The sequence below is a fragment of the Gorilla gorilla genome, chromosome 1, assembly GCF_029281585.2.
Source record: "Gorilla gorilla gorilla isolate KB3781 chromosome 1, NHGRI_mGorGor1-v2.1_pri, whole genome shotgun sequence".
NCBI lineage: Eukaryota > Metazoa > Chordata > Mammalia > Primates > Hominidae > Gorilla > Gorilla gorilla.
The window spans coordinates 114,661,444-114,686,908 of NC_073224.2; the positions used below are offsets into that span (position 1 = coordinate 114,661,444).

At 40.4% G+C, this 25,465-nt stretch overlaps 1 protein-coding gene across 1 annotated transcript; it reads right to left on the bottom strand.

Annotated features, from left to right (window-relative positions):
* Nucleotides 1–806: 806 nt before the first annotated feature.
* On the bottom strand, nucleotides 807–24,467 carry LOC129525722 (myomegalin-like). Its single transcript, XM_063695470.1, has 9 exons — nucleotides 24,376–24,467; nucleotides 18,079–18,248; nucleotides 12,528–12,613; nucleotides 6,283–6,399; nucleotides 5,488–5,714; nucleotides 4,412–4,555; nucleotides 3,186–3,324; nucleotides 2,696–2,880; nucleotides 807–1,209 (listed from the first exon to the last, which is right to left on the bottom strand). Exons 4-9 carry the CDS (start codon nucleotides 6,362–6,364, stop codon nucleotides 1,168–1,170), a joined length of 819 nt encoding a protein of 272 aa, XP_063551540.1. The 5' UTR covers nucleotides 6,365–6,399; nucleotides 12,528–12,613; nucleotides 18,079–18,248; nucleotides 24,376–24,467; the 3' UTR covers nucleotides 807–1,167.
* Between the last annotated feature and the right edge of the window lie 998 nt (nucleotides 24,468–25,465).

A 25,465-nucleotide genomic window follows, 5' to 3' on the forward strand; every position in this document is an offset into this window, starting at 1 on the left:
GAAAACCTTAATCTTTTAAAGTTAGAGTTCAACCATTAGACTGTGCACTTCTTAAACACAGTTTGTCTTTCCCATTTTCTCTTTCCAGTTCTTTATACTGTCAAGGAATTGAGGCAGAAATGGGTAACAAAGCAATGAAAGAACAACTATTTATTTCTTTATACACATTTTGCTTTAATAATCACCAAAAAGGCTTTCATTTTCTGTCACCCACCCTGTCCACCAGTTATGCTGGCCTTCAATATATGGCAATAGCAACATAAATAAATCTGTATCATACATTTATACACACAAGCACATTCTATCAAAACTGTGAAGACACAGACTAGGCTTTACTATGGCTGGGGGCCTCTCCCATGCCACTTAAAAATGAGCACAGGTTTGCTCTATGCAAGAATTTCAACAGAATTGGTCTGGCCATCAGTCCCCAATTTCCCCAAGGTAAGATAGGATGACAAAATGGGACAAGATATTTGAAGTGAGGTCAGTCCAATTTGGGTATCATAGAAGAAAAGAAATAGGATGTGCTAGGTTAAGCCTGAGATGGTATCTGGGAAGTCACCACACTCATGATGTGAACTGAAAGAACACAGGTGCTACAGTGCAGACCAAAACCCAGCCTGACTCGACCCAACAGGGTCAGGTGTGGATCTGTGAGTAGTGCTCACTGAGCCCCCACCAGCAGTGTCCGGCAGGGCACCACTGCTCAGTAGTGTGCTTTTAGAACCTGTCAGAGGAGCTCCAGCAATGGGACCACGTGCCCCATTCATCAGAATCAGGGTCCTATATTCACTGAGTTTTCCATCTCAGGACAGCTGATGAGGCAAGAAATGTGCTGTTGCTAGTTCCCAAGCTGCTGGGGCTGTTGAGAGGCAGTATCACAAAACCTTCTGTGCAAACTACACATCTTTTGCTTAGTGCTGGGCCAAGTGGACCTTGGCTAATCGTATTCCATAGCTGTCAGAAAGGCTTTCTGCCTTTCTCCCAGCTCCACCAGGATACATCTCTGACTCCCTCTTCTGGACCCTCCAGTGGACTTGGAGGAATGAGGCCCAGATGCTCCTCAGCAGATAGGTAGCTGCACAAAAGGGGGACAGGCCAACCTTTCCTGATGTTTTAAGGACTTCTGGTGGCTGCACTTCTTGCATGGTTCCTGGAAGGCAAGGGTCACAAGGCTGGAGTACATGGCAGAGCCCTTAGGGATTTCACCTGCAGACAAACATAAAACAAACCAAATCAGTGTATATTGCCAGGCCCTACTGATGGCTACCTGAAGCTGGAGTGAGAGCTATGGGGTGACCAAAGCCAGGAGCACAGTGAGAGCCAGTTAAGAGGATGAGCTAAGAGCATGCACTGCAGTCTGGAGAAGCAACAGGTGCCCGAGGTTAGGGGGAGCCTCCCACCTCCCTGTGTGCTGAGATCCCTGCTCCAATTCACTGCATACTGGGTGGCTGGATCCTACTTCTCCCTCTTCAGGGGCCAAGTGACTCTCCAAATCACTTTGTCTCAGCAGAAAGAGGCCTTTGTCATCTCTACCCAAGAAAGAAGTGCTTAGCATGAAACATGCACATATAGAAGCAGCCTGTTGTAGGAAGAAGAGGACACTCTGCAGGGAAGTCCTCTGTTAAGTTTATGTCCAGTCACCATAATGAGGATGTGGAGGGGCCAAGTCCACAGGGACCTCAGAGCTCAACTAAGTCCAGTTCCATCTTTGACAGATGAGGGTGCAGCAGTCTCACAGAGACTAAGGGACAAGTGAAAGCCATACACCAGTTAGTGATAAGCCAGAGATTAGAACCGAGGCCTCAGGTCCTTTCCAGTGATCTGTGGGAGGTGGAGGGGAAAGCTTCCACACTGGAGAAAGCCAGTGGATACTAGAGACTTTTGGGTTACCTTTTCTGGGACAGGAATAAGGCTTTACAGAGGCAATCCTGTAAGTGCTGCTCTAAAGAGGCTCAGGAAAGAGAAGAATTATCAGAGAAAAACAAAACGGAATTAGTTAAGAAAAAAAAAGTGCAGGTTAAACTGGCCCAAGTCATTTTCACACTATGGAGATCAACATTCTCTCAGGTTACGGTTTAGAAACACTTCTAGGAATATGCTCAATTGCTTATGGCAAAGCTTTGATGTCCACATTAAAAGGTTTAGTTTCTGATTTTTAACCATTTCATATACCTCAAGTTTTTCTTTGAAGCACTTCCTAGGGAATGATTAACACTTAGTGTTTTAAGTAAATGTAGATAATGTCTGATACATATATAACATTTTTCCCCTGAAGGTTCAGTTATTTATTAACAAATTCTCTTTTAGATGAATGAGACCCAACAGATTACTTTTGTCATGTTACTTAAAGAAATATCAAAATCAAATTGCTGTTCTTAACCCAGGAGTGTGCAGTGAAATCGGTTTATTAGGTTGCAAATTGCTTTTACTTTTTCATGAAGAGTAGAACACGTAACTGGCCTCAAGATCCCTCTACCAAAAGCTCATTCAGAGGCAGACTCCCAAATGTCTAATGACTTCAAGAGTGAGCTGAATTGCATTTCTCCAGTCTCCTGACTTGGTATCAAAGAAGAAAAATTGGAGTAAAAAGGAGAGAAGCTGACAATGTGAGAGTGAACCAAGATACAGGGGCAGGAGCTGATGGGGTGGGAGGGTGATGGGAACAGAAACTAGCAGGAAGCTCACTGAGGACCTGTGATCTTGCAAGTGGACTGGAAATCTTCTCTTGGAAGGTGAAAGCAGGCCAAGCATCACCTACAAGATCTGCTAACAGATGGTGATGGGTTGGGGACAGGCTTGGTGCCTCTGACTGGTGCAGTAGTTTCCTTGCCTCTAAGTTAGTCCTTGCCTTCTTTAAAACATCATGTGTTCTGGTTACTGAAACAACAAAAGAGCACCACAGAGTAGAAATCACCAGCAGAAATTAACCCTACTTGCTTAGCGTGAGAATTCTAAAGCATTTATTTCTTTCTGGCTATTCAGCTTGGAGTCTCCTTCTATTCACCCCCTGTCCTCCCCTCCCTCTGCATCCACAACTGCTCACGGCACAGGAGGTTTGGGGACATCAAATCAGCCTCCACTCCCAACATCCCCAAGCCCCCCAGTCACTGCTCATCACCAGCACAAGTGGAGCATCAGAAAGACCACCCGTTTCTTCCCCCATTCCCTCTCAGGAAACCTACGCTGGCTGACAATGAACTGTTCCATGCTCTCCTTCTGCTGCTTGGCAGTCTTCAGACGCTCAGCTGTGCTCTGAAGGAGCCGCTCCTGTTTGGATACTTTGGTTCTCAGTTCCAGAAGTTCCCTTTCTGTCGATTCTCTCTGGATAAGAGGTACAGACTCTTACTGAACAGGCAGAAGGCCTAAAGCACCCTGTGCTTTGTGGCTCTTTCCAGTTCAAATAAGGATTCTACAATCTTCTCAACCCTCCTGAACTGGATTTCCTCCTTCACAGCCTCGGATACCTCCAGCTGAGGACAGTTTAGGATGAGGCCATTAGGTAGGAATATTGAGACTCTGGAATTCCCCATGCAGACTAGCACAGGCCTACACACTTGTAGCTTAAGAGAACCTTGCTTCAGGCTGGTATAAAATTCCCAGCTCTGAAGAGGACCTTGCTTTAGTCCTGATATCAGTTCTGTCACTCTCCCTTCACAGGTAAGATTGAGAGTTCAGAAATGTTCTGTTGGGGAGAGAGATCTGGACTCAGGCAAGTGTGCAAGTTTGTAAATATTTGTGCCAATATGAAGATGGCACAACACCCTCTCCCTGGAATTAGCATAGCTGAATCCAAAAGGTATTGGTGACATTGACCTGGAGCTAGAATCCCTGGGGAGGGGATCCTGAAACCTACCTACACAAGGGTCTGCCAATCAGAGTTAGTCTGAGCTCTGAGCAGATCCTGAGGGGTGGCTGACTTTCCCCAGGCCTGGTCCAGAGATGCCAGCTTAAGTGATATGCTGGGATTCCAGGCAGTCGCTAAAAAGGCTCAGTCTCATGGGGGCATTCTGTGATCATTTGACCATGGGACCTGAGGGGTAGGAGATGGGTGCTAAAGCTTTAACTGAATTTCAGCTCAACCAAACTTCAGAGAAGTAAAGAAACTGAACATTTATGGATCGCCAGGGTTATGATGTCTCTGCCTTCTCCACACTCCCTCCTCTTCTTCTTTGATTTCTTATCCAGGGGCCAGGGGGCTGGTGGGGAATGGGATGTATTTAGAGCTGCAATGAAAGCAGCCACCAAGGGTCAGAGATGTCCCTCCAGGGACACTCCTCTAAGTTCGTGTCTATCCCAATTCACTATGTGGCTCCTGATTTTCTGGAAAAGCTGTGACATCGAGGAGACAGAACTATATTGGAGGGCAGGAGAACTGGGTCTGAACCAAGAAAGGACACTGGCATCTTACCACTTTGCCAGGCAGCGCAGGGATGTGGGTGCTTGGCAGGGCCACTCTCCAGAACATGGTGAGGAGGGAAGCCGACTCCTCTAGGGCATGGTGCAGGGCACTGGTGCTGCTCCGAAGCTCATGAATGCCTTTGCTGCCTAGCACCTGGGGGAAGGTAACACCACAGGAGTGGAGAGATTACTTTCTTCCCCTTGCATGGGCTCAAGTTCCTTTGTGAGTGAGGCACAGAACATGGGCCTACTTGAACCTGTGAAGCCCTTGCACAACCATTTGCAGCTCTCAGAACTAAGGTGCTGCTCCCTTTACCAGGAATGCCTTCCTCCACTTGCAGAACCCACAAGGCTTTCAAAACTCACCCCCCTTGCTATGTCCTCTACGAACCTGTTACCTTCCTTGCCTGAGATAAATGACCACATTTGCATTGGCGCTCTCACAGCACAAAGGATGACTTCTCATACTGTGCCTGTAGCCCCGTACTGTGCTTATCTACTTGAGTGTGTGTCTTGCCCTCCAGTGTGGGGGCTCTGTGGAGGCAGGGCTGTCCCTATGCATCCATGGGTCTCCAGCAGCTGAGACAGCACAGCCACTGGTGCCTGGTCTTTCTCACTGGCAAGGTGCTCTGAGAAGCTTTGCTGACTACCTTCCCTCCCTCTATGCAGTCTGCACAAGGAAATGCCATGGCTGCCAGGCTTCTCCCCCCTTCCACACGTGGGGGCCATACACCTGCAAATCCTTCAGTTTCTGTCCATCCCATTGAGTTGACTCTGCCCACAGATGGTCATGTGCCTGCATGACTGTGGTAGATAATAAGCTACCAAAGGCTGCTAGGCAATGCCACATGTTTCTGTGGGGTTGAGGGGAAATATCCAGTCAGCTACATATGGAACAGAGCAGAACTCACAGTGAAAATAGGAGATAGAGAAGAAAGGGCCTGGCTGCTATACATGGAAGAGGAAGCCTCAGCTCTGGAGAGATGCAAAGCATGAAAAAAACCAAAAATGGTGGGAGAAGGAGTTAACATCAAAGGAAGAAAGGGCACAAGGAAAGAGTGCACCTAAAGCTACAGATGTGATTACCTCTGTGCCTTGGGCTTCAAGGCCAGGGAAGCTGCACGCTGATCTCACAAGAGACACTATCTTTTTGACCAGCAGCTTGCCCTCTGCAATCTGCTGTCTTAGGGCACTGTAGTCATCAATGTGGCCAATGACATGGCGGCCATGCTTATTGGCAAAGGAGCCATCAGTAGCATCACCCTCCAGCTTGGGAGGGGTCTTCATTACTGGAGAAGTATCCAAACCCAAGCCTGAAAAAGAAAATGACAACACAACAGACTCTTCTTTTATTCATAGTGATATCCTCAGTTTACTCCAACGCAAAAGAGGTAGGGAACAAGAAAAGGATGAGGCTGGGAACAAGAAAGGAAGCCTTGGAATGTACAAGGGTGAGGCAAAGTCCACAGAGATCTTCTGGCTTCTATATTTTTATAATCTTTCTTACATTATCTCTTAATGATAAATTTGCCAGGAGACAACTTTTTCATTATTGGATAATGAAATAGGACAAATCACAATAAATAATAAGTTTCTGGGTAGAGAAGATACAGACAATTAAATCAAGCTGGATACAGAGAGCATTTTCAAGAATGGAGAGATTACGGTGCAATGAAGCAAAAACAGCAGTAGGAAAACTACAGGAGGATGAACAATGGCAAGAAAGGCAGCCACAGAAGGTGCAGTGAGTAGGGCTAAAGGCCTTGGGGAATGCAGAGAAAACTCTCTAAATACAGATAATATGTTTAGAGACAACCAAAGGTTGTTTGCATTAATCTCTTTCCATCATCAGTCCCTGGGCCCTTTAGTTGCCATATTTACCATTTGTTCTGTTGATTATGGCCGTTTCTGAGCCAGAAGTAGAGGAAGCAGAGCTGGGGAGGACCAGAGCTTGGGAATTCATACCAACATCCCGGACTGGAGGGGACACAGCTGAATCTAGGGAGTAAAGGCAACCACAGTTTTCAGGAGCCCTGGAACACCCTGCATGTGAAGCACATGCACACCTAGCCATCACCACTGAGGACTAATTTTCACCAAGACATTCCAGATAAATTCTTTCCACAACAACAAACTCATACTGAGGTTGAGTGGAAGCAAACATGGCTGGAACAAGTCTATTCACTTAACTTCTTTGAGCCTCAGTTTCCTTTTATATAAAATAAGGATGATAACACTTACCTAGTGGAGTTAGCAGATGCTTAAATGAAATTGCATATATGGTATGGCTAGCTCAGGGTCTAACAGGGAAGTCATTCAATGCCTGCTGTACTAGCTGCAGACCTGAGAAATAGCAACAGCAGAATCCCATGTGGTGCTGCTGGGCTCAGTGGCTCACGCCTGTAATCCCAGCACTTTGGGAGGCTGAGGCGGGCGGATCACGAGGTCAGGAGATTGAGACCATCCTGGCTAACACAGTGAAACCCCGTCTCTACTAAAAATACAAAAAAATTAGCCAGGTGTGGTGGCGGGCACCTGTAGTCCCAGCTACTCGGGAGGCTGAGGCAGGAGAATGGCGTGAACCTGGGAGGCAGAGTTGCAGTGAGCGGAGATCACACCACTGCCCTCCAGCCTGGGTGACAGAGCCAGACTCCATCTCAAAAAAAAAAAAAAAATGCTGTAGAGCTAAGGTCTATGAATCCACATTTTACTTAAGTTCCACAGGTGATTCTTTCTTTATTTTTTCTTTTTTGAGACAGAGTCTCACTCTGTTGCCAGGCTCGAGTGCAGTAGCAAGATCTCGGCTCACTGCAACCTCCAGCTCCTGGGTTCAAGCAATTCTGCTGCCTCAGCCTCCCAAGTAGCTGGGACTACAGGTGCGCACCACCATGCCCAGCTAATTTTTGTATTTTTAGTAGAGATGGGCTTTCACCATGTTGGCCAGGCTGGTCTCGAACTCCTGACCTCAGGTGATCCACCCGCCTTGGCCTCCCGAAACGTTGGGATTACAGGCATGAGCCAAAACGCCCGGCCCATGGATGATTCTTAAGCATGCTAAACTGAGAACCCCTGAGCTAGAGGATGCACAGGAAATGGGTAATTCACAACTTGAAGGATCAGTAGTGGCCTATGCACATAGATTGGATTTCCCAGAATCCAGGAGTTTTGGAACCTAGAGCAGAGCTTGTCTGGTGTGTTTCTGGGAGGAAAATAAGACATAGGATACAGACAGACAATCTATGAGATAGTTTCTCAATAAAGAAAAAGGGGATAGGCATTTTACCAAAACTGGGATGTGAAGGGGGATAAAGAGGGCACATGTGTATATGGAAAAGGATATTTAATATTATGTTCTAACTTTATGTTTTAAAACAACTGATGTTTCTAAATACAAACAAATAAAAGAAAAACTCAACAAAACTTTCTTGAAAGGAAGAACAATGCATTAGATTCTACCTTCTACAGTATCAGTGATTCTGTAGGTTGGGTGGAGGGTTGAACAAATCAGAGTTTCAGGTCAGTAACTCTGAGGACAAAGGAAAATAATCCACAGGGATATCTACAGAGGGTTTGATTGTAGGTTCAACAATAGAATCAAAAGAGATGTACTGTTCTTACCCATGACAACTCAATTACGTTTACACATGCAAAAATTTAAGTAAAATAATATCCTTTAAGTAGAACTTAAGGAAAAAGTTATTATGATAATTCAGGGCAAAAGAATCAGCACTTAGAACAATCACAAGAATTTTTAAAAAATTGTTTGACAAAGTATATAGTATAGAAGCAAGGTTTAGATGTTAGAAATTGGGAGCCACAGACTATTATGCAATCTTGAGAAAGTCACTTGAAACTTTCTAGGCCTGAGTTTCCTCAGCTATGAAACAAGGACATGAGGCTAGATGCCTAGGCCCTTTTTAAAGTGCTAACATTATTCAGGGAAGTTTAAGTGGTATGTAATATGCAGGGAAACAACAGGGCATGATTTAGAAGTTGTACAGCTGTACTTTAAACAGGCAGTGATGATGATAGTCCTGGGAGCGAATAAATACATGGATCAGCCCTACAGTATCAGCATGTTCTCCAAGTATCTTTTGACAAAAAGCCATCAAAGACAGAGTGGCCAATCTAACCAATGAATGAGCTATCTGTGATTTCTGTAGAATTACTAAAGCACCAGAGATGATTAAAATTGATATTCTATGATTCAAGGACTTATGAGCAGGAGCTGAGAGGAGAGGGAGGGGCCTCTACAGAAACCCTGCCAAGCAGCCAACTCTGCAGCTACTGGAAGGTGGAGGTGAAGCCACCCTGCCAAGCAGCCAACCTCACTTTTTGGTAATTATCCTTGTGCTGATGCTGCCAGACAAACTCTCTCTACAAATCTCAGCATATGGAAGAAACAGAGGCAGGAACAATTGCCCAGCACCCTTCTATTTCTTGAAGACACCCTTGAAGTTACTCATCAAAGTTTTAATTAAAGCAGATCTTATGGCTTTTCCTCAAATAGGAATTTGTTAACTTTTAGACTTTGTTATTGTTCATTTTGGGCCTCTGTGCAAATCTGATATCCTGTTTGAATGACATTGTTTTGTTTTTACCCTATTGCTTCATATCTGTCACAATGTTAAGTCAGTTCTCAACATTAAGGCATTAAAAATTAGCTTTTCTCAAATGCTCAGCATCACTAATCATTAGGGAAATGCAAATTAAGACCATAATGAATATCATCTCACACCTGTTAGAGTGGCATTTATCAAAAAGGTGAATGATGTGTTAGAGATAATGCAGAGGAAACGGAACACACACATTGTGAATAGGTATGTAAATTAGTACAGCTGGTGTGGAAAACAGTATGGAGTTTCCTCAAAAAACTGAAAATAGAATCTACCCTATGATCCAGTAATCCCATTTCTGGATATGTATCCAAGGGAACTGAAATGAATATGTTAAACGTATATCTGCACTGTCGTGTTCATTACAGCATTATTCATAATAGTCAAGATGTAGGACAAACCTAGGTCCATCAGTAGATAAATGGGTAAAGAAAATGTTGCAGATAATACACAATGGAATACTATTTAACCTTAAAATGTTGGGGGATAGGTCCTGTCATTTGTGACAACGTGAATGAATCTGAAGGTCATTATGCTTAGTGAAAAAAGCCAGGCACAGAGAGACACCTACCACATAATCTCACCTATATGTGGAATCTAATAAAGTTGAACTCATAGAAGAAGAGAGTAGAATGGTGGTTACTAGAGGCTGGTGGAGTGGGAAGGGAGAGTAGGGAGAATTGTTGATCGAAGGTATCGACAAAAAGAATGGGTCTTCAGGTATATTGCATAGCAGGGTGACTATAGCCAATAATAATGTATATTTCAAAATAAGAGTAAATTTCCAGTGTCTCACCACCAAAAATGATAGGTAGGCAAGTTGACAAATATGTAATTAGCTTGGTTTAATCATTCCATATTGTTTGTGTGTATATATATGTGTGTGTGTGTATACATATAATCATATCATACCCCATAAATGTATATAATTATGATTTGTCAATCAAAAATAACTAATTTTTTAAATAGCCTTATTGAAGTTTATCACACTTTGACTACTAATGTCTGTTCTTTGTATTTGAATCTTGATTTTTTTTCTTCAAGAGGTGGGGGTCTCATTATGTTGCCCAGGCTGGCCCTGAACTCCTGGGCTCAAGAGATTCTCTTGCCTCAGCCTCCTGAGTAGCTGCAACTATAGATGCACACTACCTGGGCTTGAATCTTTATTCTTGATTAACTTCTTCTCCATTACAAAAGTTCACATTAAAAAATGCAATGGTTGATTAGTTTCTTTCACAGCAGTTTCATAGGTATTTATTATAGATCTTACATCTGCTTGAGAATAGAATTTTGTGGGAGAAAATCTAGGGAAAATTACTATCATGGCCAGACTTGAGGCTTTCTGAGGTGGCTGAGTCCAAAAAATAAGGAGGAAGCAACTTGCATTGGCCAAAAGGTGATTCTCACCTTGGAAGAAAGACAAGGTTGGATGTGTCTGTTAATGAAAGTGTATGAATGCTTGGAGTAGGAAGGGAGCTTCGTGTCAAGCAAAAGTTTACGTTCCAAGGACATAACAAGGAGAAGCTCAAAATCTATCTTAAGGGACCACTTCCCTGGAAACAAGCAAACAAATTTTGAGAATCTGGACACAAAACAGTTATGGTAAAGTAAGCTTTATTTAGTTGGTAGCAGGAGAGTCACAACCTCAAACTCCAGAAAAGATGAAGTAAATTTGCAATGATTTCATACCCCAAGATTCCTCCTACCCAAAGCTGAAGATGTATTTTCAAGGAAAGGTGATAGAAAGAAAAATGGTGCTTACCCAAGAGATTCTTCCATCCAGCAGGCATACACTTTGTCTATCATGAGTCAAGCCCTGATCCAAAGGCTTGTTAACTCACAATTACACTAAGCGTCTCTCGTATGCCAAGTAATATGGCAAGTATTGTGATGGAAATACAAATGCCCTAATGTAAAAAGTACATTCCAGGGTGGGCTGACCTCCTGAAAATGGGGTCTGGTCAGATTCTCCATGCTAGGCTACAGGAAAGAAGGCTGAAGAAGAAGCAACTTTACAAATCAGTTTGCCTACAGTTGAGAATTAGAGCAAATGACTTGCAGTACCAGGAGTACTTCAGACCATATCAATCAGAATCTGACTGTCTTCATATCTGTGTCTCCTGTTCATTTATTCTGAAGTTAATCCTGTCCCACAGTCATTATAACCATCAGTGACCAGCCAACCTCCCAATCTAGCTGTCTTAGAGTAGACATTTTTTCATCCTGCAGGTCCCTCTCTCTCACCCAAGATCCTCAATGAAATCAGAGAGTGAGGACAGAGGGATGTCTCTGAAGGGAGAGAGATGTATATAAAGTCACAACCATCAGTAAGGAGGACTCAGGAGAAGCTGTTCAAGCGAAAGGAAAAATGGAGTTCATGCAAGCACTCAAGGGAGAAGGGAAGGTTGGGTACAGCTATAGCAACAAGAAGGTGATCTTACTCTAAGAAGGTGATCCTACTACTATAAAGAAACTGTTGAGAACATGACATATCCCAGACAACTACTCATGTCCCCAAGTGCCAAATCCCAAAAGATTTGAGGACACTTACTTGGGCTCTTCTTATTGGTTGATTCAATGTCTCCTCCTTTTCTTATGCAGAAGACATACAGGCAGACCCAGCAAGCATCATTTCTTGTTTAGTTTTCATAATAGCCCCAAGAAAGCTACCACTGGAAAGTCCAGCTGCTTGTGTGGGATATCTACCAATGATTCACTTTCTCCTTAAGAATCACAGGCACAGTCCATCTAGGAGATGAGATTGCTAAATGGCCTGGACAAAGTGGAGACATTATAGGAGTTCCAGTGAGTGCTTGTGGGATCACTATTGATGACTTAATCTTTGAAGTCCAGATTATTCACTCTTGTAACATGCTAGTTACATCTTCACTGATGGTGGGTGGAAGCAATGTTTCAGCTCAAGTTCTGAGGTTTAACAGGGGATTGCTGTTGAAGTACCATCTGCTGATCACTGAGTCACCATGACCTCAATGGTTTGTCAGGTTGCATAAGGTTCTCTTTGCATAATGAGATTTCACTGAGAAAGAGTCTTGCTTTGGAAGCATTCCAATCTTCTTGGAGTTTCTTCCCAAGCAGATCCTCCGCCCTGCCACCTCCCCGAGCAGCCCTTTGATGACTCCCTGTCTTCTGTGGTGCATTTCAGTTACAAAAAGCCCAAGAGGAATGTCTCGATTGTCTTGCAAGTAAAAATTCTTCTGAAGCTATAGCTACAGAGAATAAATAGGGGCAAAGCTGGGTAGGAGGGGGCAGGAGGCAGAAGAAAGAGGTATAACACAAACTAAAGGGTGGATTGGAGAGAAAAATGGAGCAAAGATATGGGTTGGAAAGGCAGCTGGGAAGCTCAAGGAGAACAGGAAGATGACTGAGAAGTGGTTCATATAAAAAGATACCTTCTCACTCTAAGTCTGCAAGGGCTGCAGGAGACCATCAGACCTCAGAAGGGCTGTGTGTCATCCACCCTGGAAGCCCCAGACCCTGACACTGACTTACTTGCTGGTGACTATGGTGTGCGGCCTCCTCAATACTGTCAATGAACTCAGTGCTTGCATCTTCGGTGTCATCCCCTGCAGCTGCACCTGGAAACAAGTCCAGTAAAGAAAAGTGATTCCCTTCACAGATGGCTTCCAGAGAGTAGGTTAAATTATACTCTTTTTGCCAGCTGCCTCTCATTTCTTCCTTTCTCCATATACATGGGGAAGAAATTCTCCCTAGCCAGCAGGGCTGGCAAGAAAAATAGAACTTTTTGTATCACAGACACTTTCTTATTCATACTCAAGCCTGAGCCTCACAACATAAGCTGACTTTGCCTGCACAGACCCATTTCTAAGGAGCCGACTGTCAGATGCACTGGTTACCCCACTCGAATGTCAAGAAAGCCTGAATTATTCCCCGCTGCCTGGCTACATAAAAACTTTCTCTTCCATAACATGAGTCCAACATGCCTAACCCTTTCCCCACAACTGAGTGCCTAGAAATTAGAGCTGCCCTGAATCTCTCAGAGGTATCTATTGTTGGGATCAGTTGTGCATAGGGTGACAATCTCTCTGAGGAACTTCCCTCTGGGAGTCCTGTGTCCTAGTAAGGTTCAGGTCTAGTCAAGATTCAAGACACCCAATGATTCAGTTGTTCCCTAATTTCTTCCTCTAACCTCCCTTCCTCCTCACCTCTCTCAAACTCTTATTCTATGCAGACACCCTTTGCCTGAAGGGTTCCTTGCACTGCTTTCTCCACATGGGATTTAACCCATTCTTTCATTCTCCAGAGATGGACACAGCCACTCTAGGGCCCAAACATCTACACCTTGCTCTAAGGTACAAGTAGCTGCAGTTTGTGGTATGGGCAAAGGTCTAAGGCAGCACTGACCAAGAGGACTTTCTGCAATGACAGCAATGTTCTGTGCCAGTGTTGCCCAGTACAGTGGACACAGTCATATATGGCTATTGAGCTTTGAAATGTGGGTAGTATGGCCCACATTTCAAAGCATTGAATTTTAAATTTTATTTTAGTTAAATTAACTTATATTTAAATGACTACAAGTGGCTAGTGGCTACCCTATCGGACAGCACAAATCTAGGGTGTTTCTTCCTCCTTATATTGGTTAAAATTAAGACTGTTCATACATTTTAAGACCAAGAGCTATGTTTTTACATTACTGTATTTTTTGGGAAGTGTAGAAATTTATTATGGTTAATTTATCAAAGAACATCTACTGTGACACTCACCATGTCTTATAGAACCTCCCCAACTTAAAGAATCTTGAAATCTTGTTCTGATCCTAGCCTCGGCAACCAACCAGTGTACAACTCCACTTCTGACCACTGATTAACCTGGACCTCAAAGAGATTAGGTGGTGTGTCCAGGGTTACACAACTAGCCCTCACAAGAGCTGCACCAATAAGTCAAAACTGTGGACTCTTAGAAGCCACTCACTTTTTCTTCTGGTGACAAATCAGATCTTTATCTTTGCTTCTTCCTCCAAGACCAAAGAACCTTCTGTTGAGTTCAGACATCCAGGCATGAAAGGCTCTGCCTGAATCATGAGCATTCACTACCCAATGCAGATAAGGTAAGCAGGGGCAGTTCATATCTACATATTTGCAATGGCCCAGGCTGATCTCATAGAGTGCTAAGAGGTAGTAAGTATGCTGTGATAACAGCTTAGGTTTCCTCACCTACACCATGAACTTTGTGTTAACTTTGGATCAAGGAAGGGTCCTGTTCAGTGAAGCCTCTACCACCTCTACCACTCAGCATCTTTAGAGGTCTGTGGCAGACAGTGTACAAGAGGAATTTCCAATACTTACTCATTCAAACCAACCCCAGAAACCATCTCACTCAGGATGCTAGCTGAGTAGAGGTGTATGGACACATTGCCTAATCTTTGGCTGCTTTAAAAACTTACTGAACCCAGGATACTAATTTACCTAGGACACTCATATCATGTTATGCTTACTTTGGAAAATCTTACCCTGTACAACAGTAGCGATCACAATCTTTTATGTTTTTCCAGCAAAGGAAATGAATTGTCTCACTCAGTGACAGAAAACAGACTGTTCACATTGTTTCTCATTTGAACACGGGGCTAGAGAAGGATCCTGTAATTGAAGAAAGCTCAGCTCTATGAGGTCAGGATCCTCATCCCCTACCATTGTTGCTGGGTTGTGGAGTCAGGCTGGGCCCACATCCCAGGACCATTCCTGCCAGGTTCCAGAAGCGAGAATTAGAAAGGGTGACTGTCACTGGTCTTGAAGCTTTTTATCTGACACTTTTTGCCCTCCACTTATCTTTGGCAGCCTTTCTGGTGCCACGTCTGCATTCTTGGATAATGCTCCATCTTATTTCACTTAAGAGCAGGATGCTATAGTTCTGGCTTCATAAGGAATTAGATGGAGACAAATAAATGCTCATCTCATCTCTACACTCTGCCACACAGGGGTTTTGTTTCTTCCCCTTCTTTCTCTCTTTTTTAAGCTAGCTCACGGTCTTCTTCCATTACAGCAGCTTTAAGGGTTGCTCAGCCTTTTACCAATTTGAATTAAAATGCTGAAACTTTTTCTCCCATGTTTGAGGGGTAAAGCTAAAAATTTATAGAAAATATGGAAATAAAATGGTAAGTTATCTCATACAAGGTCCTGTATATAAGTTAACATTAAACATCTTTTACTATTTTTCATTTTTTAAATAAATGAGAGAACTTCTCTTTTGTGAGTGATACCTTTTTCTAAACTTTTACAGCACAATGAAACACTGTCTTCAGAACTAACTTGGAATACTTTGAATTTCTAATTTAAAGGTACCTATGCTTTTATATTAATGACTCTTCTGCTTATTTTTTGATAAAATATAAAATAGTCTGCCACCTTTAGATTCTCTGAAAGCTAAGAATCTGTTCATTTAACTTGCTTCTTCAAGATTAAGTTTTACATGTTAGACTGCCAATTTTATCAAAAACTTTTATTTGAGGCTTCAATAAATGTTCTTAATTTGTGGTTCTTGGAAGTTTCTGGGCTCTGAATAATACAAAATGGAGGTGATGCCAAGATGTCCCTTATTTAGATTTATAAGATTATTTTCTATCAGCTATCTAATTCTACAAAGTACACAAAAATAAGCCTCTAAAACATAAGACCATAAAATCCTTGAGTGAAAATGTAAGCATTATGCAAATATAAGGTATTCTTATCACTGAGGCAAAAATTCATACTTTTGTAGAACTTTTTAAATTGAGTATGGAATAATAACTAAGAACATGAACTATGGAGATAGACTGTCTAGATTTGAATTGTGCTTTTTTCATTAGTTATGTCACTTTAGGCAAGTCATCACCTTTCCTAAGTTTCTTCATTTAATAACTAGGGGTAAGAGCATTATCCACTCCATACTGTTGTGAACTTTAAAGGGTTTGCTGATTTTGAAGTGCTTAGAACAGCGCTTGGTACACAGTGTGTACTCAATAAATACCATCTTTAAACAATATTATTATTATTGTTATTGTAGGTAAACGGAAGTAGTCCATGGGCTTATTAGTTGAAAGCTGAGAAAGTTGAAGGCCATAGAACCTAAATAGCATCAGCAGAAGGAAGTTGTATACTTGATGTTATTATCTGAATGATCTTGATTGATTCTACCTGCACTTCTTCATTTCTGAATACTTGTTTCCCCAGCAGGAGGCTTGAAATGACACTCTTTGCTCTCTGCCCCACAGGACATTGAAAAACTAAGGAGTTGTCAGTAAAGTAGGTTGAACTCTTTGGAATAGGTGCCTTACAAAAAGGATTACTCATCATTAAATGACAACTGTCTTAAAACTCCAACATGCATAAATAAGCCTTAGGGGAAACTTCATGACCTCTTTTTTTGTTTTGTTTTATTTTGCTTTAGAGATGAGGTCTCATTATGTTGCCCAGGCAGGTCTTGAACAGCTAGTCTCAAGGGATCCTCCCGCCTCAGCCTCCAAGTAGATGTGACTATAGGTGCATGCCACCACACCTGGCTCATGACATATTCTTTAGTAATGAGTCCAAACTGGGTGGAGTCAAGACCGTTTCCCCCAAATTCTACTCTGTAGTCATTATTATCTTCCTTTAAGCCATTAATACGGGATCAACAGAAAAGGAGTGATGTTTTTCCATATAGTTACTTAGAACATAGCAAGAGATCATATTTTATTAATTTTAAAGAGCTAAAACTTTAAGCATGAATAAGTTGGCAGTGCCAAGTGTTCTTTCCTTCGGTACTGGGCCCTTGTGTCCAATACTCTCAGCCCCATTTCACTCTGACTCCCAGGTACACTGCCATGAGTTCATTACAAGAACGCTCACATTTTCATGTCATGAACCAACTATTGCTGACTTTAATGTTATGGTGCTGTATGAGAGAATCAAGGAAAAGAGGCCTCCTATCAAACTACAATTTCACCTGCACACATTCCCTTCAGGATCATAAGAAAACTATTAAGATTCCATATAGTCCTCCATAGTTTCTGCTAAGAAATAAAATTCTCTATCTAGACAGATTCTGATCACGGAACAGAAGTGGTAGAAAACTGCTGCCTGCAGTCAAACCCCTTTATGGTGTATCTTTGTCTTTAAATTGTAACATCTCTTAAGTAGCCTTAGGGCTTTCCAGGTCACATGTTTCAGAAAGCAGCTGTTTTAAGTGACTTGAAAAGGCCAAATCATAATCTAAAATACTTTTGGGGGTATGAAATCCCACTAAAATTCTGGAAAGAGTTTCTACTTCTCCAAAAGGGTAATTATTCAATATAACTACAGTCTTCTATCCTTAGGCTAACCAAGGCACATGTAAATTAGGACTCCTGGGCAGACCAGGAGATATGACCACTGCACCTATTTTGTGATGCCATAATTCTGTAATGTCAAGAAATTCTTCCTGCTCATGGTCTCTTTTTTTCTTCAAAGAACACGAGAAACAGGCTTTTCTAGGAATGTTTAGAGACAGTACTACCCACCACAGTTGGCTCCTCAAACGTCTGTTGTGCTTTCTGCTATTCTCCTACAGCAAAGAAAGCAAGGAAGGATTTTTAAGGTAAATTAGCCTATGTCGCATTTCTGGGGAATGTGTAACACTGTTTCTTTAGTGTTACACTTTTCATTTCTTCAAGAGGAGAAAAATTCGGGTTTCTTCTTCCTTCCTTTAGTTAAATAAATACTCATTCTACAAGCCTTGCTTTGACTTGGAATTTAGTAAATAATCAATAGACTGATTCTCCTATAAGGAAAAAAAAGATACAAGCTTTCTCTACTTCTTTTTTAATAAATATTTTAAGAGTAAAACCAAATAGTTTCTATTGGCCTTTGATAAGTTTATTGGATCAGTAACAATTTTTTGTTTCTCAACTAAGATAGCTAAAATTCTAACACTTATATGTAAAAATTACACTCCATTTTAGCACAAATGTTAACATAAATTAACGGCACAGTGCCATGAAGAAATGAAAAATATACAGCTTATTTTGGTGGGGAAATGGTCCTGGAAATAATGTAATGCCAAGTTTCTGATCACTTAACATATCACTCACCTCCTTCTTCATCTGATGTTATGAACTACTTTATTTATTTATTTATTTAAGACGGAGTTTCACTCTTGTTGCCCAGGCTGCAGTGCAATGGCATGATCTCAGCTCACTGCAACCTCCACCTCCCAGGTTCAAGCATGAAGTTATGAATCACTTTAATTCTTCTCAACAACCTACAAAATTTTAAGTGAAAACTAACAAGACTTCATGGACAAAGATAGAAACTCATAATTTATAAAATGTGCTGATATATGCACATGCCTCCAAAGGTTATAGATTGAGAGAGAGGTCACTATCTTGGAGCTATGACTTTGATTATTGTAAAAAGAAACACTACCTATTCATGTTATACACTAAAAGTAAACCTGCAAGGAAGCCAATTTGGTTTATGTACTTAAAACCCCTATTCTTCACATTATTTTAAATGCAATATTTTCTCATGTTGCTGAACTTTCTATTTTACCCTTCCAGTTTAAGTAAGAGCAAAACAGTATGATAAAGATTTTTACTTCTGGAATTTGATTTTAAACAACAAAAAGGGAGAGTAACACAAAAATAATCAGTATGTCACTTTATAAGTTTAATTATTCTTATTTGAAACCTGGTAGAATTAGTATTGTCAGGACCACAGTTTTGTGTTTCTTTCCATTTCCCATTCTTTGTTGGAGGCAAATTATGATGCTATTTTTTATTTAGAAAATTCATCTTGGCCTAGGTGAGAACATGGAGAAGTTGAAGACTTACCTTCTGTTAACACTTAGACTACTTAAAAGCAACAGGCTTGTTATTTGATCATAATAAAATGTTTTAACAAAGCTACTGGTGCAAAGGGTGAGAAGGTGGCTTAAATCCACATTCTAAAACACATTATAACTGAAATCATTACCCTACAGAAATCACTCCAATATATTATCCTACTGACTCATTCCTTCTGTTTATTACTGTATTGCCACATTGGAGTTCCATATTTCCAGCTATTCTTTCTATGGTACAAATGGTTCCACACTACCAAAGAGAAAAGAAAAGGTAACTGAGCTTTAACCCTGAGAGAACTGAGAGAAAATACTCTGTGCTGGTATCTCACAGGATATATCTGGAAAAGAAATCTAATTTCATTTGTTCTATCTCTAGTACAATTTCTACAAGGTAAAATGGAAAACGGACTTTAAGTGTGTGTGTTACTAATATTTCTTCCTAACCTCACAGGAAGTTTGTCATGTTTCCTTGCAGGATACTGACTGTAAACCTGCAGAATACTACATAATACCCTATTTGAAAAGGCCACTTGAGCTCTTCAGGGATGCCAAATGTCAAGATTTTGTGACTGTTTTATATAAAAAGACCATGAAATGAGAAAACAAGTTTATCCTATCAATGGGAACTAGAGTTTTCTAATACTACCTCAAGAAAAGCAAACGTATTACTGTTCTCTCTGAGGCTTACATTCCAAAGGAAAGTGACTTTAGGTAGCTCAGTCAACCTTTTTTTCTCAATGAAAAGGACAATTTTCAGTATAATGTGATCTGCTACTCCTTTCCACAATCAGAAGACTCCAGATCCAACTGGAAGATCAACATAGAGAGAACTGAAATCAGTTTTCTTGAACTGTTTTTGAAGCTATGAGCCAAACATCTCATGACCCAGACACGGAATTAGGAGGATGAATGAGCATAAAAGTGATAGGTTTTTTATGTACATTGGCCACAGAGTTTACTTATGCATAAACTGTGTAAAAAGAATATACTAAAGAACCCTCAAGGAAACTAATTCTTATGGTTAGGAAGTCATATCCTCTACAGGTTAAGATTTTCTGGATCCTTAATAGATCTCTTGCTATATATAATGTAATAGAAACATCTTTTAAAAATATAAATAAGGAAAAATGTATTTCCTCTAAGAAGCAAAGGTACTGAAAATATTACTGCTGTCCACAGCTGAATGAAGAGAAGAGGGTGTGGAGAAGATTCGGTGACAGATAAGAGTACACACTACCAAAGAAAAAGGCTGACCAACTAACATAGTCCAATAATGTCTTTTCAAAAAAGTTATAACTTGGCTATCTAAAAAGAGAACATCAGATGAATGTTGATTTATACTAGGTACTAATAGTCATCAAATTTTCAATACTATAAACTTTCAATAGAAAAGAGTTTAGGGAAAATATCTATCTAAGGACACTTATTTCACTCATTAAATAAGTCCTCTTGGAGGTTCTTTTCAACTCTATACTTCTAAAACCTACAGATTTCATCTACCCTGAACTCTTAGAACCATTAATCTGCATTATTTGCTATTATTCAAAAAGGAAACATGAGAAAAACAAAATCTATCATATGGATTTTTTTCTGAATTTAAGTTCTATGCTTCCAATTAAGCATGGCCTAAGTAAAAATTTACTTCATTATTTTTATTTGAAGATTATTTTTACTCAAGCACAAGGTTCTATAAGCACACGATGCTTTATCTAAAATTACTGTCATATTGAAAAATGACTGTCAAAGGAAGAATAATCCAGTATGAGAAAGAGTCTGTGCTCCTGAAGAGAAAATGGAATATTATATCGCACTAAATATTATTAAATGATGTGTCCAACACACAAAGTTGTTAGACCAGCAAGCTCTCTCCAGATAACACTGTTTGCAAGCCTCATTCCAGCTATCTCAACTAGAAAAAGTTAGTACCATATTTTAGTCACATTTATGACATTAAGATCAGACTTTTAATTTATCCTTCTATCAATCTACTCTTGCTGGAGGTTGACAGAAGTAGGAGTGATTATTAACATAAACTGTAATCACTATGAGCCATTAGAAACCAAGAATCACCCGGAGCTGAATCTTAATAGCAGACTCAGAAGGCTTCTCTGGTCTATTAGTAAAATTAAGGAAAGATGTTCCCTAAATGCCTTGTTGTAATGACACGACAAACTAGTCTTTGATGGGTTGACATTTCTATAGCTCCATTACCTTCCTCTTTACTTCTGGAAAGTTACAAAACATTTTGTGCAAGAAAGGGTCTCTTAAAATTAGAAGACTAAGAAAAGTGGATGGATCGGCCTACACTTCCTATCTCCTTCCTTAAATGACTCCTTTTTCCTCAAAAGCCATTGAAACTGAAATGGCAGATCCATTAAGAGTAAGGCTTATGGCTATCAATCTTTGGCAAATTACTTAATCAGAAGATTCCAGAGTGCTTCCCCAGTAGAACATTTTCTCCCTGTCCACTCTAGTTTGACTGATGCTCTATCTGTTATAGACACAGCTAAAGTTACAGAAACAGATGAAATTTAGAATGTAATACAAGCCATGTCAACATGTGAAAGAAATAGTGTCATGTTAAAAAAAAAAGGAAGGAAAAAAATCATTGTGCCCCACTTAGTTTAGAAAGGGTATTCAGTCACATTTACTGTGCTAGAAAGCCTCAATCCCTGTTCCCAAATTCCATGTTTAAATTAACTGAAACCTCAGCTTCTAACCTAGGAAACTTAAAACCAGAGGAAATAAAAACAAATTCATGATGTTGAACCCACAAAGCTGCAAAGCAATTTTGGTTACTTTTCACACTCCTGACATTTGAGACATCAGAAATACAATCTCCAGTGCCCATCTCCTTATACCTGTCATGTTGCCACAAGAAAGCATTGAGACGATTAAAACTATAAACATACATCTGTAACATTTCTTTTTAAACTATTCAAGCACTTCAAAGCCTGAAGCCTATTACTGTTATATGGAGAAAAGTATACGTACTAAATAGTGAAAAACATAGGACCCTATCTAGTGCCACAAATGGAAGAAGCAATATCCTCTTCTGGCTATAATGAGTTATTTGGTGAAACACTGAATGTAAAGAGGGATACTATATTTGAAATTATCTTTGTAAACAGAGAATTCTGACTCTGGAAGACCATTCTAGAAGTCATGTTCTGACTAAATAGCATGACCTTGGTTTAAAGAAACCTAAAGGAATCAGTAAAGAACAAATTTTAAGTAGAATTTAACCTGTACCTAATCTAATTTCACTTGTGTACAACAGTCAACTCTGAGACAGTATTGGAGATAAAAGTTGACTATGATCACTTTCATAGTTCTTGCCTCTGTTCTTTAACTTGGCCTTCCCAATACTTGCAGTCTACTATTACAAGACTACTCTCCTGGTTTTGATTACCTTCTGATAAGGATTATATCACTTTTGCGAAGTCATTCTTATAGACTCAATCTCTTTCCCACTCTCTCATCTTAAAACTTGTATTCCTTTGATTTAAAAAATGCTCTCACTCAAAGAGAAGTTGACTGAATGGCAAAAATACCACACACACATGCATTTATGATATGATATGGGACACATGAAATGGATTGTGAAAGTTGGGGAAGAATAAACTTTATTGGCCCACAGAACAGATGAGGGAATGAGAAGGGGCTAGGGATAAGAATGAATAAAAGTGGAAAAACTAAAACAGAATGATTTAAAATGTGCAAATACACTTTGCAACCTCCACCATTCAATTTAGGGATTGATATGTATGTACAATGAGATCCATGTAGGCTAAAGTGAGTTTCACTTTGTAGTTGATGCTACTTGTACCAGTTCTATCATTAGTAAGTCACCGTTTAATTCTGCCAAAGTCAGACAAGGATCTTTCTGGTTAGTGCAAACAAGGTTTTCCATCCTGGGCTGCAGTCTGACCCACCAGTGCTCAGTAGGCATGCTTGTGATGAATTCAAACACTTTCCAGTTCCCCACCTCCAATGGCAGCCAGGGTCTCCAGCCTGTTTAAGCGCTCCAAGCTTCTTCCAAGAATTTCTTCTAGCTGACTGCGTAACACCTGAGCCCCTTCCAGTTCCACCTGCAGAGTTTGGTCTCTCTCAGAGCTTATTAAACATGCCTCATGGGAGGAAAATGCATTAGCTATCAACTGTAGTGAGTCCATATTTGCTTCCAAAGAAACATCAATGCCATTTTGAGCCGCACGACTTTGTAAAGTAATTATTCTCCAGGACACAATTAATGAATGTAGTCTTTGTGTGGCTTTTATGTTCACTGCTGATAGATTAGTAAGGACCATTGCTTTTTTTAAAAGCTTGCCCCTTATGCTGGATTCTGGGCCAATTTCACATAAAATTATAGCTCCTAAGACTTATCTCACACCCCTATAGCCCAAACAAGAGAAATTTCATTATTTGGCTTTTGTTTCTGAAAAACTAAAACCCAGGACAAACTAAATATAAACTGGAGCAAGACTGAGCCAAGTAGAACCACTACTGAAGATATTTGTTTTCTCATTTGTTACCAAACTTGACGGTGGGATGGTGTGCTGAAAAGGAATCTGGTTCATAAAAACTAAAGCTCCAGAGGTTCTTTAAAAAGTAACACAATCAACTGGTCCTATCATACCTTTCGTCTGCCTTCATTTTCCTGGTAGAAAGAAAACATTTTTAAAGCCCAACAATAAATTACAAGAAACTGAATAGCAAATAATAATAATAATAATAATTGAAAAAGAGGAAAAAGGGCTAGTAGGGGAGGCAAAATGAGAAAAAAAAATGAAGAGAATAGAAAATGATCCAGAGAGGTATCATATATGTGACCAAAAATCAAGAGGTAGAAGAAAATATATTCATCATGATAGTTATCGGTGGTCCCAGGATGATATTAGCCATCCCAATTATTATATTTTCTTTGATGATATTAAATGAATATCAGAGCCCATTATAGCCTTCCTTTTTTTCTCTCTTTTTTTTTTTTTTTTTTTTGAGACGGAGTCTCACTCTGTCGCCCAGGATGGAGTGCAGTGGTGTGAACTCAGCTCACTGCAACCTCTGCCTCCCAGGTTCAAGTGATTCTCCTGCCTCAGCCTCCCGAGTAGCTGGGACTACAGGCGTGCGCTACCTCACCCAGCTAATTTTTGTATTTTTAGTAGAGACAGGGTATAGCCTTATGTTTCTAATAGAACAGCCTTTAACAGGACATGGATCACAGAAAAGAAATGAACATACATTGAGTGCTTAGTATATACAAGGCATTGTTTTAGACACCAAAGCTGTCTTCTTATTTAATCTCTGCAATAGCTGTATGAAACAGGCGCTATTCCCGACTTAAGATTTTGACACTGAATCTCAGAGCAATCCATAAAACAAATGACAAAGTGGGTGGCCCCGGTAATTGTCCCTATTTTTTCTCCCCTCTTCAGTATCATAAGCATCTGCACTTAATGAAGAATAAAAGGCATGAAAAGAATACAATAGTAAAAGAAATAAAAATTTCAATAAAGAATAAAAGAAAAAACAGCCACTCTCTTACCTCTCTGGATGGGCATGGAACTTCACCAGACTGCTATAGAGCTGTCTCTCTGCTTGTAAGGCCTCATTGAGCTGACTCCATTCATCTGCTAGTCCTTCTAGCATCAGCAGCAACTGAGAAAAGAAGAGAGAAGAAGCAATACGCAAATGGCACAGTGAGACATGAAACCACAGTTAATCCTGAGAAACAAGAAAATGCATTAGCATGTACTATGACTTAAAAAGCCCACTATCTTAGTACTTAAGCTTTTGATACTATTTTATAGTTTTCAAATCAGTGTCATATTATCTTTTTTTTTATCTTTAAAACCTGTAAGGTAGAATTCAAACATGGGAGCAAAAAGAAGAAAAAGGAGAGAAGCTAGAAGCACAGGAAAGCAGCTAAGAGAAAGCAGTAAGAGGGAAACAGGACAGGCAAGAGGGAAATGTATATAATAGGACTTACTAGTATTCTTCATTCATTCAATTAATATTTACTGAGCACCTTCTATGGGACAGACTCTGTTCTAGGTTCTAGGGGGAAGCTTACTATCTAGTGGAGGAAAAAGATATTCATTAATCATAGATGTGTGTCATTGTGAATGTAATAAGTGCTATAAAGATAATGAGCTATGATAATGTATAACCAGAGTTGTTTAAGGTAGAGTTAAAAGCCAGAATGGAGTGGGGTGAGTTAGTGAGAGAGATGAGTCTTTTGGAAAAGTCTGGCATTGAAGAAAGTTTAAACGGGGCTGTAGCTACAAAGAAATTTGGGGCAAGTGTAGGGGTTTCTTTCTCTTTCTTTTTTTTTTTTTTTTCACTGGGAGAGATTTGAACATGGTTAAATGCAGATGAAAGAGAAAGATTCAGTTGAGAGGGAGGTGACTTAGGTATGAGTGTGAGGGATAACTATTGGTATGTGTCCAAAAGAACTGCTGCTCTTTTCAGAACTACAAATGTCAGAAAGGGGCATCTATAGCTGCTACCGACCAAAGTAAGAAACTTCAGAGCACAGTTTCTCTATGAAATACCATCAACTAACCCTCCACAAATAGCTGAGATTGACAGCTTTACCATGGTTTATTTCACAGTAGAAAAATAAGATTTGAGCT